The 17,074-nt window shown below is 46.8% G+C and overlaps 2 protein-coding genes across 2 annotated transcripts in view; one reads left to right on the forward strand and one right to left on the reverse strand.

Annotated features, from left to right (window-relative positions):
• The window catches only part of stox1 (storkhead box 1), a gene marked incomplete at its 5' end in the record, with an annotated part of 25,353 nt that extends 16,744 nt beyond the window's left edge, over window positions 1-8,609 (forward strand). The window contains 3 exons of the mRNA XM_083658255.1: window positions 4,400-4,552; window positions 5,013-7,758; window positions 8,442-8,609. Of these exons, the coding sequence (XP_083514381.1) occupies window positions 4,400-4,552; window positions 5,013-7,758; window positions 8,442-8,595 (3,053 nt within the window). The 3' untranslated portion in view covers window positions 8,596-8,609. The remainder of the gene's footprint in view (window positions 1-4,399; window positions 4,553-5,012; window positions 7,759-8,441) is intronic.
• A 1,884-nt stretch (window positions 8,610-10,493) lies between these two features.
• On the reverse strand, window positions 10,494-15,580 carry LOC310796295 (uncharacterized protein). Its single transcript, XM_083658457.1, has 2 exons — window positions 15,535-15,580; window positions 10,494-14,389 (listed from the first exon to the last, which is right to left on the reverse strand). Exon 2 carries the CDS (start codon window positions 14,264-14,266, stop codon window positions 12,560-12,562), a length of 1,707 nt encoding a protein of 568 aa, XP_083514583.1. The 5' UTR covers window positions 14,267-14,389; window positions 15,535-15,580; the 3' UTR covers window positions 10,494-12,559.
• Window positions 15,581-17,074: the final 1,494 nt, after the last annotated feature.

Below are 17,074 nucleotides of genomic sequence, written 5' to 3' on the forward strand. Positions count from 1 at the left end.
ATTAACGTTTAGTCTGAGGTTTAGTCAGATTAACGTTTAGTCTGAGGTTTAGTCTTCTTCTTTATTATTATTTTTTTGTTCTTCTTCTGATTCCCCCCCCCCCCCCATTTTCTCCCTAATTGTACTTGGCCAATTTCCCTCTGCTGCCCCGGGTGCTGCCCCACCCCCTCTGCCGATCCGGGGGCGGAGCCGTAGACACACACATTTCCTCCGATACATGTGCAGTTGCCAGCCGCTTCTTTTCACCCGACAGCGGGCAGGAGCTTCACCAGCGGGAAGTAGGACGTGGGAGGATCCTGCTATTCCCACCAGTTCCCTTCCGCCCACGAACAGGTGCCTCGACCGACCAGAGGAGGCGCTAGTGCAGCGACCAGGACACATACCCGCAGACACAGCCAATCGTGCCTGTATGGACGCCCGACCAAGCCGGAGGTAACACAGGGGCGCGAACCTGCGACCTTCGTGTTGGTAGGCAGGGGAATCTACCGCTACACTACCCGGACGAACACCCCAGATTAACGTCTTCTGTCGTTGCTGGGGAAGGCAGATAGATGATTTCTACAATGCCTCGCTGTGTCACAGGATCAGCTTTACAAAGAAACAGCCCTGCCTCAGAGCCTCCACAGCTTTCATTGAGCTTACAGTGTACTGATGAGTGGTTTGTACAGGTAATCGCAGGTAAATCACTTCACCTGCGACATCCGCGCGTGTGTTTTTCTAAAAACACAGAATGATTCTGAAATTGCAGAAAGTAAATCTGTCTGTTGAATTTCTATATAGTTGACGTGTTACATTCTTCCTCATCAGTAGCAACTGTTGTGTGTGTGCAACACTGGAAAAGTAAAGTTATTCATTAGTACCGTAGTCTTGCCTGTGTGTCTATGTGTGTGCGTCAGTGTGTGCGTGTGCTATACCTCGCGATGCCTGTAGGTGTGTGTGCGCATCAGTGTGTGTGTGTATCAGTGTGTGTGTGTGCGCGCGTGCTATACCTCGCTCTGCCTGTAGGTGTGTGTGCGCATCAGTGTGTGTGTGTGTGTGCGCACGTGCTATACCTCGCTCTGCCATGGCAGCTCTTTGATTAGTCGTTTATTTTCCCTGTCTTGGACGTAAGTGCTTCAAGTGTGGGAGGGTTGTAAATGTTGACTTTAATACGAGTGTGAGCTTGGCAGTGTTTTCACTCAATGCCCTCCGGGGCTGACTGGTGAATCACTCACAGTCACACACACACACACACATGCACACACACACACACACACACACACGCACACGCACACGCACACACACACACACACGCACACGCACACACACACACACACACACACACACACACACACACACACACACACACACGCCACATGTTTGAGCTTAAGTCTGAATTCACACATTTCTGCACGGAGCATTGTTGTTCAAAATTGTTGTTCAGCACAACTGAAAGCCTCGAGGCACACGGGGGGAAATCAATCAATCAATGAGAGAAATAAATGAAATCTCCCCTGACAAACATGCCTGATTTGCACTGATTTGCATTTCATGTGACTGGTATTTTTACCGCGTGCACCGAAGACTACCAATAGGTTTGGATAACTGCCAACCATCCAATAATGCTCATCTCTGTCTGTGGTCGTGCTATGACAACATTATGAAATGTATATCTGAATTAGGGCTGGGCGATAATTCAATATGATCGTTTAGCGTCTTCGAGTGGGATTATATCGTGATGATATGGTGGTGATTTTGGCATATCGAGACGCACAATTCTGCTGTCTGAACTGACGACAACAAAAGATTTATTTAGAAATTCAGACAAAATGAAGTATGGGAGGAATATTATGTGGAAATTTCAGTTTATTTTGACATCACAGCAAACATGACCATTCAGCTCAATATGATGAACATTAATTTGATTATTTAACATGATTTTGCTTATGTGATTGAGCCATATTGTCCTATATCGATAATATATCAGAAAAAAAGATCGTCATGATAATGATTTCAACCGTATTGTCCAGCCCTAATCTGAATACAGGTTTTTCTTGTTGATTTGACACTTTTGTTTGTTTGTTGTTATTTTTTTTTTAATCCGTGGTTTATCCGTGGTCAAATTCAGGTCAATAAATAGAATCAGCAGCTCTATGTGTGACGTTTCTTGCCCCAGAAGTGAATTCCCCATTTCATTTTCTCCATAGACATTTCAAAAAAATCCTTCTATAACTGTAGAACCAAGCCAACCAGTCTTCCAGAGAATCGTGAGTGACCATCAAACGTTTCACTTTCGGCAAAGACAAAAAATAGATGCAGGGGAAAAAAGATCGAAATGTTTATTTTTTTCGATTTTCGAAATGTCTATGGAGAAAATGAACTTCTGGGGCAAGAAACGTCACATGGCTGTCGAGCTCTATTGTGCATTTGCACGTGTTTTTACATCAGGATCACATCTCGTCGCTTAATCCCTGAATCCACTAACGATGCACCGTGCATTAACGAGCTGTCGCTGATGAACTCAAACCCATGTTCCAGTCCTGTGCGTGAGGTCATGTTCGTGCCCTTGTTGAAAGGAGACTGGAGGCAGTGTCTCAGTCCAGCCTAGATGCTAGTCACTCATTGACACTGGGACCAGGCCTGCTTTGTTTTGGTGCCGTCACTGTCTTTTTTTAACAGCTCTCGGTGGCTCTTACTGGAATTGACAGACTACCCTCTCTTGTCATTTTAGTAGCCATTTTGCTTTTCCATTCTTCCCAGAATTAAGCTTACCGGTACTAGTTGAACTGGGGAAGCAAAATGGTGCATGGGAAAGCAACCTTGTGGGGAAATGTGTTAAATGGCAAATAAGTCCATACTGATCTATGGACAAAGAAGTGTCAATGTTTTCCATACAGAGTGTGTAGGACAGCATACTGTACTGCTCCACACACTGATGACAACTTGTCCCAGTTGCTTCTTGTCTCTGAACAAGATAACAGGTTTGACCAAATTAGAGACAATCTTCTTTTTGTGAGCTAACCAACTAATCTGATCAAACTGTCTCAAGGTTCACATTCTCAGTCTTACTGGCCCATCCTTATCTGTGTGCTGGGGTCTTTATGGCACTGCAATACCCCCCCCCCACCACCACCACCACCGACGCACGCACGCACGCGCACGCACGCATGCACACGCACGTGCACACACACCCTCACCACACCCTTCCATTGTAGGCTTTGCACTTGGTATAAAACAAAACTTTCAAACTAGACCATAACAACAGTATTTGCCTGAGGCAGCTAAATCACAGTTGCAGTTATTTCTCTTTGGTGCTGAGATCAAGTGTGTCTCAAATGTGTTTTAGCAGTTTGTTTTTCCCCCCAAAGCCGTGTGGCTTGTGTCTGATGGGGGCGGGGCTACCAGTTTGTTTGTTATGTCACTGTCTGACAGGGGGCGGGGCTCCCAGTTTTGTTTGTATTAGTGTCCTCTAGAGAGAGAGAGGGCGTCAGCGGAGGACCGAAATGCGAGACTCATTAGCCAATGAACAGCCAGGAATGGGTCTCGCGCTACTTTTGCATGCTAAAATAAAGCTGATAATGTACAATTTGATTCAAGGGGGGAAAAACCCTTTCAGAGTACAACACAAACTGTCTATTTTGCTGCAACTCGACAGGGCTGCTTAATCCAGGACCTTACTTCCTGGAACTCTTGAGAGTAAAAAAACTGGTCCATTGGAGTGAATGGAGATGTGGCGACTCTTCTATCTATACGGCTCTGGTTTGTATGTCACTGTCTGACGGGGGCGGGGCTCCCAGTTTGTTTATTATGTCACTGGAATGCTGTCAAAACCTTTGAGTCTGTCTGATTGGTGGTATTTTGATGTGGGGTGTGCCTACACAGAATGACTTTCATACTGTTTTGAGAGAGGCCAAGTGTTTCCAAGAATCTATCAGTCTATCTATTTCTCATTCTTCCTCACTTTAGTTTCTACAACGTGTTTGTCTAGGAGGCCACCTCCTAGACCAGTAGAGAGGGGGGGGGGGGGGGGGGGGGCAAGGATACGTGATCTACCCAGCAGGCAGACTTGTGGTCATTTCTGTGGGCGTAGTGGAATTCTGTGGTCTGTCCCAGTATAGATGGAATTTCACTAGCAGTGAGGCATGGTCAACATAACTCACAGAAATAGGCCACCTCTCCTCTCTTGATTTAGAAGGTGGCTAGAGAAGGAATGTCAACTTCAGGTCTTTGAGTTGTTTGACCATGAGCACTGCGCAGGACAAGTCAGAGAGAGACCTCCAACACAGGTGTGTTGTTTATGTGTACTACAGCAGGCCCACCGGTTTCACCCAGGTGTGTGTGTGTGTGTGTGTGTGTGTGTGTGTGTGTGTGTGTGTGTGTGTGTGTGTGTGTGTGTGTGTGTGTGTGTGTGTGTCTTCAGGTGATCTGTCCCCGGTGCAGATGTCCCCTGTCCCCCAGTCCCAGTTCATCCCGCTGGCTGAGGTGCTGTGCTCTGTCATCTCAGATATGAACTCCTCCAACATCACCGTCAACCAGGAAGCACTTGTGAACCACATGAGCAAAGCCCATCCAGGTAATTTAGTTTAGTAATTTAATTGATTGATTGATTTGAGGGGGACAATGCACATTAATGAACATTACTTTAAAATGCACCAGTGTTAGCTCATTTTCAACTGCTGTCCCTTGGAACTCCAGTTATAATTGCCAGTGCTTCACACACACTGACAGGAGTATGAACCCTAACATTCATGTCTTTGATGGTGGGAGGAAACTGGAGCACCCCGGAGGAAGCCCACACGGAGAGAACATTCAAACTCCACACAGAAAGGACCTGGAACGGACCGGGATCCGAACCCGGGACCTTCTTAACAAGAAGGGTAGCGCTAACCACTGAGCCACCGTGCCATAAAAACATTGTCTCTGTGCAGGACAAGGCAATCTTGTAGGGATCTTTAACCACGGACCGTTTCTCCTCTCACTCACTCTTCCGCTAATGATCTTTTTCTCTCTTTTCTCTGTTCTCTTTCTCTCAGGGATGACCATCCCCACTCAGGACATCCTGTATAATGCTCTGGGCAATCTGATCAAGGAGCGGAAGATCTACCACACGGGCGAGGGCTACTTCATCGTCACGCCACAGACCTACTTCATCACCAACAGCGTGGTCCGAGAGAAGAACTGGTGGACGTCGGGTTCGGGCGACGACCCTCCCTCACCTCCTCCCATCACCTACCTTTTGAGCAATGAGGCCTGCGTGGAGAACACTCAGACACCCCTAGTGGCCCACTGCAAGTCCTGCAGCTGCTTTGCCCCTCTCCCAACATCCACTAACGTCACCGCCACTGCCGTCACCGCCACTGTCCCTCCCTCCACCGTCCCGGACCAGCACTCTCTCTCAGTGTCCATCAGTGAGTGCACGGGCAAGAGCTTGAAGTGGCCCCGAACGTTGGACCACAAACCCACGGTGCAGCATCAGTCCACCTCCACGGCAGCGGACTACCAGGCCAGCGAGGCCAGCAAAACCACAGCCACCACCAACGCCACCAGCCGCAAGGAGAAAGACAACAAACCAGGAAGGAAATTTGGTCTCAGTTTGTTCCGGAGGAACGGGGGGAAGAAAGAGAAGCCAAAGAAGGAGTACGCGTCATTTTCAGGCCAGTTCCCTCCGGAGGAGTGGCCAGTAAGGGACGAGGACGACCTCAACAACTTGCCTCGTGACCTGGAGCACGCCATCATCAAACGCATCAACCCCGAACTCACTGTGGACAACCTGACACGCCACACGGTCCTTATGAAGAAGCTGGAGGAGAGAGGAGGGGAGAGGGGGGTGGACAAGGTGCTGGACAGGGGTCTGGATAAGGACGATAGGGGAGTAGACAAGGGAATGTCAACCGAGATCCTGACTTTCTCCAAAGCCAGGCACCATCACTCCTCCCGGGCAGCGGCAGGGAGGCGATCGGCCCCCAAGGCCTCTCGCAGCAAGAGGAGAGCCCACTCCTCCAAGGAGAAGCAGAGGGACAGGGAAAAGGAGAGGATTAAGAGTAAGGCCCCGGCGTGCGGGGAGGACTACCCAGAGGAGGAGGACCTGATCCCCTCTCGGCTCCGAGGGGAAGTCCCCGTCGATGAACCAGAGTACCCGGAGGAGGCTCGAGCTGTGGAGGGAAAATGCCTTTATAAGAAACGCATTGACAACCCATTTCAAACTCAGCCAATCAAAGAGCCCGCCGAGACCACAGCGACAACCGCCCCCGCGCCCGCCGCCGCCACCAGCAGAGAGCATCGGAGGCGAGAGGTGAAGGAGGGCAAGACCTCAGCGCCGGGGAAGAAAGAACGAGCAGGTCACCGCTCCAAGTCGTGGGACCCGCATCGGGCCAACGGTGTCGTAGCGGATGCGGAGCATACAGGGAAATCCCGTACGTCTGACGACAGGTATGACTGTGTGGATGAGAGCGGCTTTACGGCAGATCCTCTGCTGCAGCCAGACACGAAACTCCGCAGAGAGCTGCCATCAGACTACGGCTCAACCTACCCCGACAGCAGCACCCTGAGGATAGACGACAAGGTGCGACACCAGAGGGAGGGAAGCGGCTGGGAGAGAGAAGGCAAACACAGGCCTTTAGCGGAGACAGAGTACAGGAGTGTTTCAGACCACAGGCACCAAATGGGACAGACTACAGAGGATGACCTCGCTAACACTCAATCATACACTGAAGTGGACTCCCTTCCCCCTACCCATCCCTACGATCCAGCCATAAACCACTTGTACAATGCAGCTGTGGCGTGGCCCAAGTCCTCTCTCCAGCGGAAACACTCCCTCAGACACTCCAACACACCAGGGGAGGAGATGCAGAGGCCTGATCAGCTTTATGCACACCAGCAGGCCTGTAGCCACCAAGAACAACCAGGGACAGGAACCAGCATCGTCAGCAGTAGAGAGCAAAGGGCCACGTCCCGTGGAGAGAGACTGGAGCTGACAGCTGACAGCAGCATCTTAAAGACAGACACTGGTGACTTCATAGAGGACGACCACAGGCTCTACCAGAGAGCAGATGAACGAGAAGATGAGGATGCATGTAGCTCCTTGTGTCTGAATGAGGAGGACATTATAGAAGCTGCCATGGCCTACAAATCAAGTGTAGCCCACTACCACCGTGACCCCCAGTTGGTTTACCAGGACCATGAATCTGATTTGCAATACCAAGACCCCCACAGCTACAACTATCATAATCCCCACTCTCACCACCCACAAGTCAGCTCCACACAAGATGACAGTGACAGCACATACAAAGACAGCATTCCTGTTACCTCCCAGAGGGAACATTCTCGCAGCCCTGCCAGACTTGGGGGGAGCAGCTGGAGACCCCACCATAACCATCAGAGGACTAGATCACCGGGGTCCCAGAGTGAACCCAGCCCCAGGCAAGGAACACTGCTCCAGGGGGAAAGACGGGAGGCCAGCCTTCATTTCGACTGCCTACAATCCCCCGAGGTTGCAGACAGCAGTATCTTTGACTACTGCCAGACTAGTGAGATGGAATCGGACACCGAGACCCTCCGAAAGTCCATTGATGAAGGCGACGGGGAATCTGCTCACTGGGGTTGTGAGGTGGAGGAGGACGTGGAGGAGGGGGGATTTGAGACCCTCGGCGACGGGGGAGTCCCTCAGACTCACAGTGCCAGTCTGAGCATGCCCAGTGGAGCCAGAGGGGGAGAGATCGTGGACACAGGGGAAGGAGAGAGCCAGAGCATCACAGGAGACAGCGGTATAGATTCCCCTCGGTGAGTGGTTCTCACTAACAGCTATTAGTTATAATAATTCATATTAGTATAGAATTCATACTAGTGATATAATAATTCAATACAGTGGTGGCATCTTGTTAAACTCATTTAACGGACTGAAATGTAAGTAGAGTGAGACTGACTCAAATGTTTGATTTGCGAAGAGAAAAAGTAAGGTCCTGCCCCTGGGAAGTTTCTAGGCCAGAGTTGAACTGGTCTTCACACTTTGGGCTCATGTCCGAGCTCAACCTTCTGCTGTAACCCAGCCCCACTGAACAAGATGGACTATCACACGCTACATTCTGGAGGAGCTTTAGAGACAGGCAAAAATAAGCACCGTATTGAGGTGAACCTCTGGGTTAGATGTCTGTGGTTGACCTTCCTCCAGAGTCTGTTTTTCATGCAAATGGCAATAAAGCTGAACAAACACCTTGTGGCCAATTACAGCATCCAGTATTTGGACAGAAGGGAGCCATTTTGATAATTGGTATAATTACTCTGCGGCACTTATATCCTTAAGTTATAATGAAAGAGGAAGAAAAGACTTATTTTTTTTAGCGTTGAACTTGCTGCGTACTCGGTGTGTGTGTAGGCGGGTAGATGGAGTGCATGAGTGCACGAACATGTCACCTTCAAACGGTGTATTTATGATATCAACCCCTTGTGTGCCCTCCCCCCTAAAGGACCCGTGTCAGTCTGGCCTCCAACAACACTGTGATTCTGGAGGGTCTCAAGAGAAGAGGTTTCCTACAGAACCTGGAGAAACTGCATTCCAAGAGCAGCGCCATGAGAGCAGCGAGCTCCCTGCTGCAGCTCACCCCCGTCATGAACGTATAGCAGGACGAGAGGCCAAAAAAACCCACGTCTGAGAACCTCCAGTACTATGCAACTGTTTACGGTCAGAACATCTATCTAGTGAGTTTATACTTAGGTGCTTATCTCCAGATCTCAATAGCTATTCTGATAGAGGTCTGTGTACAGATGTATATTTTTTTTCTCTTTGTTGTAAATAACACTTTTGTAGTGGAGTATCTTAGGATGGATCCGTTCATGAAATACATGGTATATGTGCTGTTAAGTGCATGTTTGTTGACAGCTTGTGTTTATATATATAACTGTTTGCACAGTGACTGTGACAGTGACTTTTTCTCTCTCTACATTCCACATGGGTTGAAAAGTTCATGACAATAACAACATTCGTCCCAGCATTTGTTTTGTTTTTTTGTCTCTCTTCCTGTAGCGACCGTTGATTTACCACAAATAAATCTGTGTATGTCAACCAGATGTGTCTTTCCTGTCATCAGTTAACTCCTCATAAAGGAGCGTGCAACACCGAGCAGTTGCTTTTCAAACTTTTCTCCACGTCACCCTAAACTTTGATAAGATTTTTACTTGAGATGTTTTATTACAGAAAGTGTGTTAAACCCATGATCAAAATACTTATACGTTGTCATTGTGTTACCTATGGATGGAATTGTGGTGAAAATAAATTATTCCTTTTTTAGCTGGGGACCTCTGGGGGGGTCCTGGGACCCCAGTTTGAGAACCACTGAACACTGACAGAGTAGCTCAGTTCTTGCCTGGGCACTCGCAATGACAGTGCACTTAATTCAGTGAAAACATGACTGATGCAAACCAGACATTTCTCTCGGCACCCACAAGGTTGATAAGCCCTGTGTGTTTTTTGGGGGGGGGGTTCCTGACAGTGAGATATCCCAACCTTGAGTGCCCACCTCGACTGGGAACTGAGGTCAGACCTGTAGCTGTGGAGGAATGCGAGCCGATGCGGTGTGTGTGCGCGGGGGAGGCAGCCTGCTGACATTATGTTGATGTTTTTACACAGTTCCCAAGCCAGTCTCAAGGGCTTTTCCCATGGTTTCAATTACATCCTTGAGCTTGGCTGTTCCAACAACTAGACCGCTCCGGTGTTTCTGTCACTGTTGAGATGTCAGCGTAGACTCAACTGTTTGAGTTGTAGAAAGGATCGAAATATTATTAACTTGAGATTTCAGTCTGAAGTGCAATACCTGCTCTACATCTAGTTTCTCCCCATTGAATTGATACAGCTGCTGCCATGCTTAGTTTTTTTTAAACAAGGTAAAGGGCGACACCATGTGGACTTGTTGAAAAATGCAGATGTGAGAGAAAACCAATAACCCATAGCCTGTGTAACCCAAGCTGAAGTTCCCAAAATGTTGCTTTATATACATACCTTTATCAGGGTTCATACAGACATTACAAAATGAAATTGAAGGACTTTCAAGTACCTTTTTAAATGACTGTTTTGTTCATTTTTAAAGACTTCATGCAAAGAATTCATTTTCAAATGTAAATTTGCCCCAAAGGGGGCATCGAATTTGCATTATATTATAGATTATTCCTTTAACAAGTCAATTTTACTCTCAATCCTGTGAATATTGATTATGCGCAGTTCTAAAAGGGTGTCTACAAGTATAAACAGTTACATTTAATACTTTTTAAAGATCTTTTTAATATCAACTTTGGTCCAAATATAAGACGGTGACAGAGGTATGTGGTTCATTTGAAATGCAAAGACTTTTAAGCACCTTGTTTAAAAAAGGGGGTGGTTTCAAGGTATTCCAGGACTTGAATCACCCCCCCCCCCAAAATCCAAGAAGTTCAAACACCTTGGCAGAACCCTGATATATACACATATACAGGTGTGTTTATCAACACTGCCTGGCTAGCTGTATGGATTACTGTTAGTGCTTTTCTCCCAAATGATACAGAAAATCCAAATTCACCATTATGCTCATGTGATCTGCCTACTTATACAATGTACAGAACACCAGAAGAGAGTCAACAACCTTTATTTTTCCATATATGTGCCACTCAGAAAATGGGGAAGAGATGTTTCAGGGTTTGCCCTTCAAAGAGAAGCCTATATGGATCAGTTACATTACTTTTTTTCTCTCTACATTGAGGCCATCGACAAAAATGGGGGGGGGGGGGGAGAAAAATTAAAGACAATATGGTCGTAACAGTGTAAACACATAATATACATAAAAGCAACAAAAAAAAGTAATATGCATCAGTGACATCAAATTAAAATGTAGGGTAAGTTAGTATGAGTACGAACAAAAGACTCCTGAAAACCCTAACCTTTTTTTTTTTTCTTCTTTTCAAATAACAGCTCGGCATACATTTCTACATAGCATGCAATAAGGCACCTATCTAACACAAGGGAAGAAAACTATGCTACAGTTTGAAGCACAATCGTTATCCAAATAAAAATGAAAAGAAAATATTGCTCGCCGTGTTTCACTCCCATAAAAACAGTATATCTCTCATTCCCTTTCGTAGAACCCAAGCCATATCTAAAAAAATACATCAGTTTGTAAAAGATATTTTACAGAGAACAGTAAATAGCGCGCAATCCAATGGAATTCGGAAAAATCTGTTAAGTTCTGTAAAAGCAAGCTTTTCTCGTCTCCTGTAGTCTTTTTACTAGTATACACAATCGATCTGCATGACCTCACTGTGAGCTCGTAGAACATTAAGAGTAAGAGTTACCTATATTCTATACACAGGTAATTGAATTAGTCTCCAAAGCAGTAAGGAACCCATGTCAATGCAATCGGTAATGTACATTTGGTGCTGGAGGAGAGGAAAACAAGAGTAAATAATTAGGACACAGGTCATCTTGTAATATGCTACCCAGTATGTTTATTTTCTATTATGCATTTTGTTAAGAATAAAATTGCATCTCAATAGAATGAGGGTCTCAGCAAGTATCGCTCTCTGTACAGTCTGTTCAGGAGTGCTAACCCCTCATAGTAGACATACCAAGCGCATAACCTGATCAATATGAAAAATATCTCGTCTGATGGAACCCCTCATAGTAGACGTACCAAACACATAACCTGATCGATATAGAAAATAGCTCACGTCTGATGGAACCCAAACTCAAGATCACCAGCCTGCACGAGCAACTGCAACATTTCCTGGTATCCCAACACATAAAACAAAAAATATAAATCATAAAAGGGAAAAAAGGTGGAGACAAAGTGGATCTTTACTATCAAAAATGTCATCTTCTGGAACATAACAGCACACTAGTCACCTATACATATATATATATAAAAGAAAGTCATTAAATATTTACATAGGATTTCTTTTGTCTGCTTCACGTGGATGGTGGGGCTGAAAAGAAACTGCTAATTTATTTAAATCAAGAGAACATTAACTTGCGTTGGTAGCCTAGACTGCTACATGTTGAATAAAGTTACAGCTGAGAAGCACAATTGCCTGCCTGAATGTTGCATTAACTCAATTCTGCATCAAAAAGACCAACCAGAAGACCAACCACTGTTCCCCCCCCCCCCCCCCCCCCAGGTAACAATTGTTATCATGTAAATGATCAAATCACATTTTTTTTCTTTTCTTTAAAAGTGTTCAAAAGAGTTCCTGGAGCGTGTTAATCACAATCACTAACTGGTATAGAGGCTCCTTCACATCTATCATCACAACCTCTTCAAACTGAGCAGAAAGTCCTGGGCACAGCTCTGAATTATCGGTTACACAGTCCTTCAGGGCCAAGTCGTTTTTCCTTTTGAATAAAGACTTGTGTGTCACTGTCCATTCGATATTTAAACCGCTCCACTGAAAGATAGCAATGTGCTGCTGGCCTGACTCTTCTCTGTGGGAGTCGGCCTGATATTTCCTGTGTGGTGGTGATGACGGGACCATTGGTAGAACAGAAACAGAGAAAGGGGGGCGGGCGCAGGGGCGTGTGCGCTTGAGTGGGACAGGGTGAGTGTGTGTGTGGTTCAGGGGGGGCTCAGTGATCTACATGGATCCTATGATGCCTGGACAGGGAGGATGAATGGTTAAAGCCTTTCCCACACTGGGAGCACCTGTAGGGTTTATCACCGGACATGATGCGTTGTTTCATGATGGTGGTGTTGGGGAATCCCTTCCCCGAGGGCATGGGACTGTACTGCTGCGGCGGCGGCTGCTGAACTTGCGGCTGCTGCTGTTTACTCTCCAGGTGAACTCTCTGGTGCCGGGCGAGGGAGGAGGAGTGAGTGAATACCTTTCCACAGTGGCCGCAGGTGTAGCTCTTCCCCTCAGAGTGGACTCTTTGGTGGCGCGACAGGGAGGAGGAATGATTGAAGCCCTTGTCACAGTGGTGGCACATGTAGGGCTTGTCTCCCTCTTCCCTGCGCATCCTCTGCTGCTTAATGGGAGGGCCGTGACCGTAGGGGAAGGGCATGGGCTTGGCAGACTGAGGGGAGGGATACACGTTCTTGGCAGACTGAGGGGAGGGATACACGTTCACAGTCACAGGGTTCTGCAGGTGAGCCTTGTGGTGGCGAGACAGAGAGGAGGAGTGGTTGAAGCCCTTGCCGCACTGGTTGCAAGTGTAGGGCTTGCCTCCGGCGTGGACCTGCTGGTGCTTCTTCAGATGGCGCTTGCGCACAAAACTCTTCCTGCACTGGTTGCATTTGTAGGGCTTCTCGCCCGAGTGGATCCTCTGATGTTCCCTCAGGGTCGCGGCGGCAGCAAAGCACTTTCCACACTGCGTGCAGCGGTGGGGCTTGTCGCCCATGGCCGCGGCGTGCGTCTTCTGGTGCTGCTTTAAGTTGGACGCGGTAGCAAAGCCTTTGCCACACTGCCCGCAGGTGTAGGGCTTCTCGCGCGCATGGACCTCCTGATGCTTTTTCAGATGCCTTTTGCGGATGAAGCTCTTCCTGCACTGGGTACATTTGTAGGGCTTGTCCTCTGAATGCATCTTCATGTGTTCTCTGAGGGTGATGGCCGCTGCAAAGCTCTTACCGCATTCTGAGCACCTGTGGGGTTTCTCTGGCAAGTGGATCATCTGATGAGACTTGATGTTGAAGGCGTCGATCTTGCCGACCATCTCCACCCCGGTGGGGACGTAGGGCATTTCTTTCATATGGATCTTCATGTGCTGCTTGAGACTGGCCTCAACAGCGAAGCTCTCACCACAGTGGACACATATGTACGGGTTGAGGTCCTTGTGAATCTCAAAGTGTTGGTGGAGATCAGCTATGCTGCCAAAGATCTCGCCACACTCGTTGCACTGCAGGCCGTGGGCCTCGTGTATGATGACGCCGTTCTCAGATTCCACCGTCAGCTCCCCGCCGTGATCAGACTCCACTTTCACCACGTGCTCAACGCCGTCCGTCTTTAGCAGTACCTCGCCTAGCAGAGTCTCGCCTCCTACGGTCTTGATCTCTGCCGAAGTGAAGCAGTGCATCTCTGGGTGGTCCACCTTGATGTAATCGTGGTCTGACTCGGCCACAATTGCATCGACAACAGTAACAACTCCCATCTCCGTCCCCAGTCCCTGGATCTTGGCTAAGTCTGATCCATGGATCTCCAGCTCTAATCCACGTTTTTCTTCTGTCATGATCTCCGTTTCTGCACCAAAGTGAAGGTCGACCTGGCTGTGGGCTATGACACACTCCGACCCAAGTGTGTCAAGGCCGGAGGTGTCACACTCAGTCTCTGACTCGGCCATGAGCACACACTCCAGCCCAACGACCTCCGTTTTTCTGCCGGGCGGTGACTTTAAAGAGAATCGGGGGGTAAAGAGCTCTGTTTTTTCTCCACGCAGCGCTGGTCCCTTGGTTAGAGAGCAGACCTGCAAGAGAGGAAAATAGAGAAAACTTAAAATAATAGAGTGGTTTTCAATCATGTGCCGTCATGGGTCAAGATATTTTCCTCCTATTTTTCTGAATAGCATTGCAGAGGAAGTTCACAAGCCACAACAAAGGTTATGCTTATGGCCTAAAAACCTAACATTGTGCATGCAGGCTAAAGAACGATGTACATGAGTTAGTTTGATATTTTCAGACCTTTAATAAAATAAGTTATTTCTAAAATTGATTCATTTAAATTAAATATAGTTGGCTGTTCAAAGAGGTCTCCCTCCTACTCCCCTGGATAAGTAGCAATGCTACTCCTTATCCCCCGGGCCAGACATGCCCAACCTGGGGCAGCCAAAAAAACAGCACAACAAACAAACTGACAGTTGCAATGCATGGGGTTGAAGGAAAGTAGTGTGCATTTTGGTTAATACAAAACTATTATGTGGCAGTCAACATGTTCAATGGGAGCTAAGATTAGATGTGTCTATTTACTCTGGTCTATAGTCAGTAGTAGTACAGTGTTGTGTACATAGTGTTATTAAATTGTGCTAATTCACAAGACATACAAATGTAATGTATGTGCTATATATATATATATATATATATATATATATATATATATATATATAATGTCCTTCCTATTGGCTTGCTAAAACGTTACAACTTAGCAGGCTAAGTGGTCGCATTGCTAGATGTGCTTGCTAACTTAGCACTTAAGATAAGCTTCACTCGACTAACGTTAGCTATTGATAAAATCAGAGTGGACCACATCATGACCCATTCTAATGTGAAAAAACACGCGCCAGCGCATGGCAGGCATAGCAAATTGCTTATTTGTGCATTCCATAGTTTGTTATTTTAGTATCTGGAATGTGTAACGTTAGTATTAATTAAAAAGTAAGATCCAGTCAATTGTTAAACATTCGAGTGTTGATAGCTAGCCTATCGTAACGGCTACAAATAGCCATCATAGCCGCTAGTTAGCTGGCTATGGTCGGCGAAACTGGTTAACGACAAAACAGCATTGTGTTAGCGGCTAATGCGTTCGCTGATTTAGGTTAACGTAGCCAGCTAACTAGCTTCATAGCGAGCAACAAGTGAGTGATAGCAGTCATTGTTAAAATAGTACATTTCTTACAAGTAAACATAATATGTAGGTCAGGCGTAAGCAAGTCTGCACATTTATGATATAATCACCAACGCGGAAATTGTCCTTGTGCGCAGTATTAACAGGCCATCTTGTTGTGCCACAGCAGCACTTCAGCTAGCCAAGACATGCTCGCCTAAGATGGCTGCCGAGAGCTAACGTTAGCTTCCGCCCTTCAAAAAGCATTCAACTCGAGTTGGGCCCGTACAAAACCTCCCAAGATATAGCCAGACGTGTATACTGTGTCATAGAACCAATCTAACATCCTTGCGAAAACAGAATTAACCCCAAACATAGATTATATGGGCCAAATAACGAATGTTAGCAAGCTAACGGCAACACAGTAGCGTTAATCTGCTGTTCGCTAGCTGAAACAAAGATGGCTAACGCGAGGACAAGAACCTGGGTGAAAAGCCCGGGAAGACAACGATTTACTTACATAAGAATCAATATAAGACAAAGAACACGCGCCGCACTTCGAGGTGTGTGAACCAAATAGAATATCAACAAAACAGTCAGTTCTTACGCCAACTCATTTGATTCCCAAACGAGAGAGCATGAAGTTGAGCTACAAATCCAACGTCCTCCTTTAATGCGGCAGCGACCGACAACCACCACATACGACTTCAATGGCGGCCTTGCTCATGCTAGCAGCTAGGGCGCTAGCTACATTAGCGCGTTGGCTACCTAGCCACGATGCCAAGCTAACGAGCCAGCTAAAGCCAGTCCCGCTAGCAAAGCTACCATCAAGCCTCCCCTCCCAGAACTATATTGTGGCTTCTAAAACACCGGAGCGGAAGCTTTATTAAACCGCCCATTCGACCATGTTAACTATGGGTTCGCAAAGATCAACTGAATGTTGTTTCCAGAGAGACGGGAGACAATTCAACAAACATTATGCATCAAAATTATATTTCCTTGAATTCAGACTCGAATCCTTTCCTATTCCTTGTGTGTCGCTGTACTGTTGGATTTTCCCAACAGAGCATAACGTACCAGAGTGAGTATGGGCCTGTATTTGTCCATTATCACCTACAAAGTTACTATCAAAACAAACTGAAATTACACAATCCTAACGTTAGCTAATATTAAATATGCATATTAAGTGAGTATTCAGTCAGATTGATACGGTAGCACATAAAGTTGGCTCGTTCTGGCTCAACGTTAAGTTGAATTTGAACGATGAAATAATTTACGAGGAATACAGATTACGATTGTTATAAGTTAATAAACGTGTGCATGAATGCAACCACACACCCACCTTTCAGGACTAGTACTTTTGGATTGTTGACGGAGAAAAAAAATGAAAAATGCTTCAAACTCCAGGTTGAAAAGGGGCTTGCAAGCTCGTCTGTCTGCCTCTCGCCAAACTGGTGTGTGTGTGTCTGTCTTCCTCTCTCTTTCTCTCTCCCTCCAGTCCTCTCTCTCCCTTTCTGTGTAGCTGGCGCCACAGCTCATCTGGCGGCAACGTTGGAGCTATCGACGCACAGTATAGTCATTTAACTGGCAGGGCAGCGGCTAGCGCCCACTA

Source organism: Poromitra crassiceps (assembly GCF_964638095.1).
Source record: "Poromitra crassiceps genome assembly, chromosome: 22".
Lineage (NCBI taxonomy): Eukaryota > Metazoa > Chordata > Actinopteri > Beryciformes > Melamphaidae > Poromitra > Poromitra crassiceps.

What these genes read in the sequence shown, in the direction of transcription:
- LOC310796295 (XM_083658457.1), bottom strand. Translation starts at nt 14,266, where the DNA reads ATGGCCGAGTCAGAGACTGAGTGTGACACCTCCGGCCTTGACACACTT.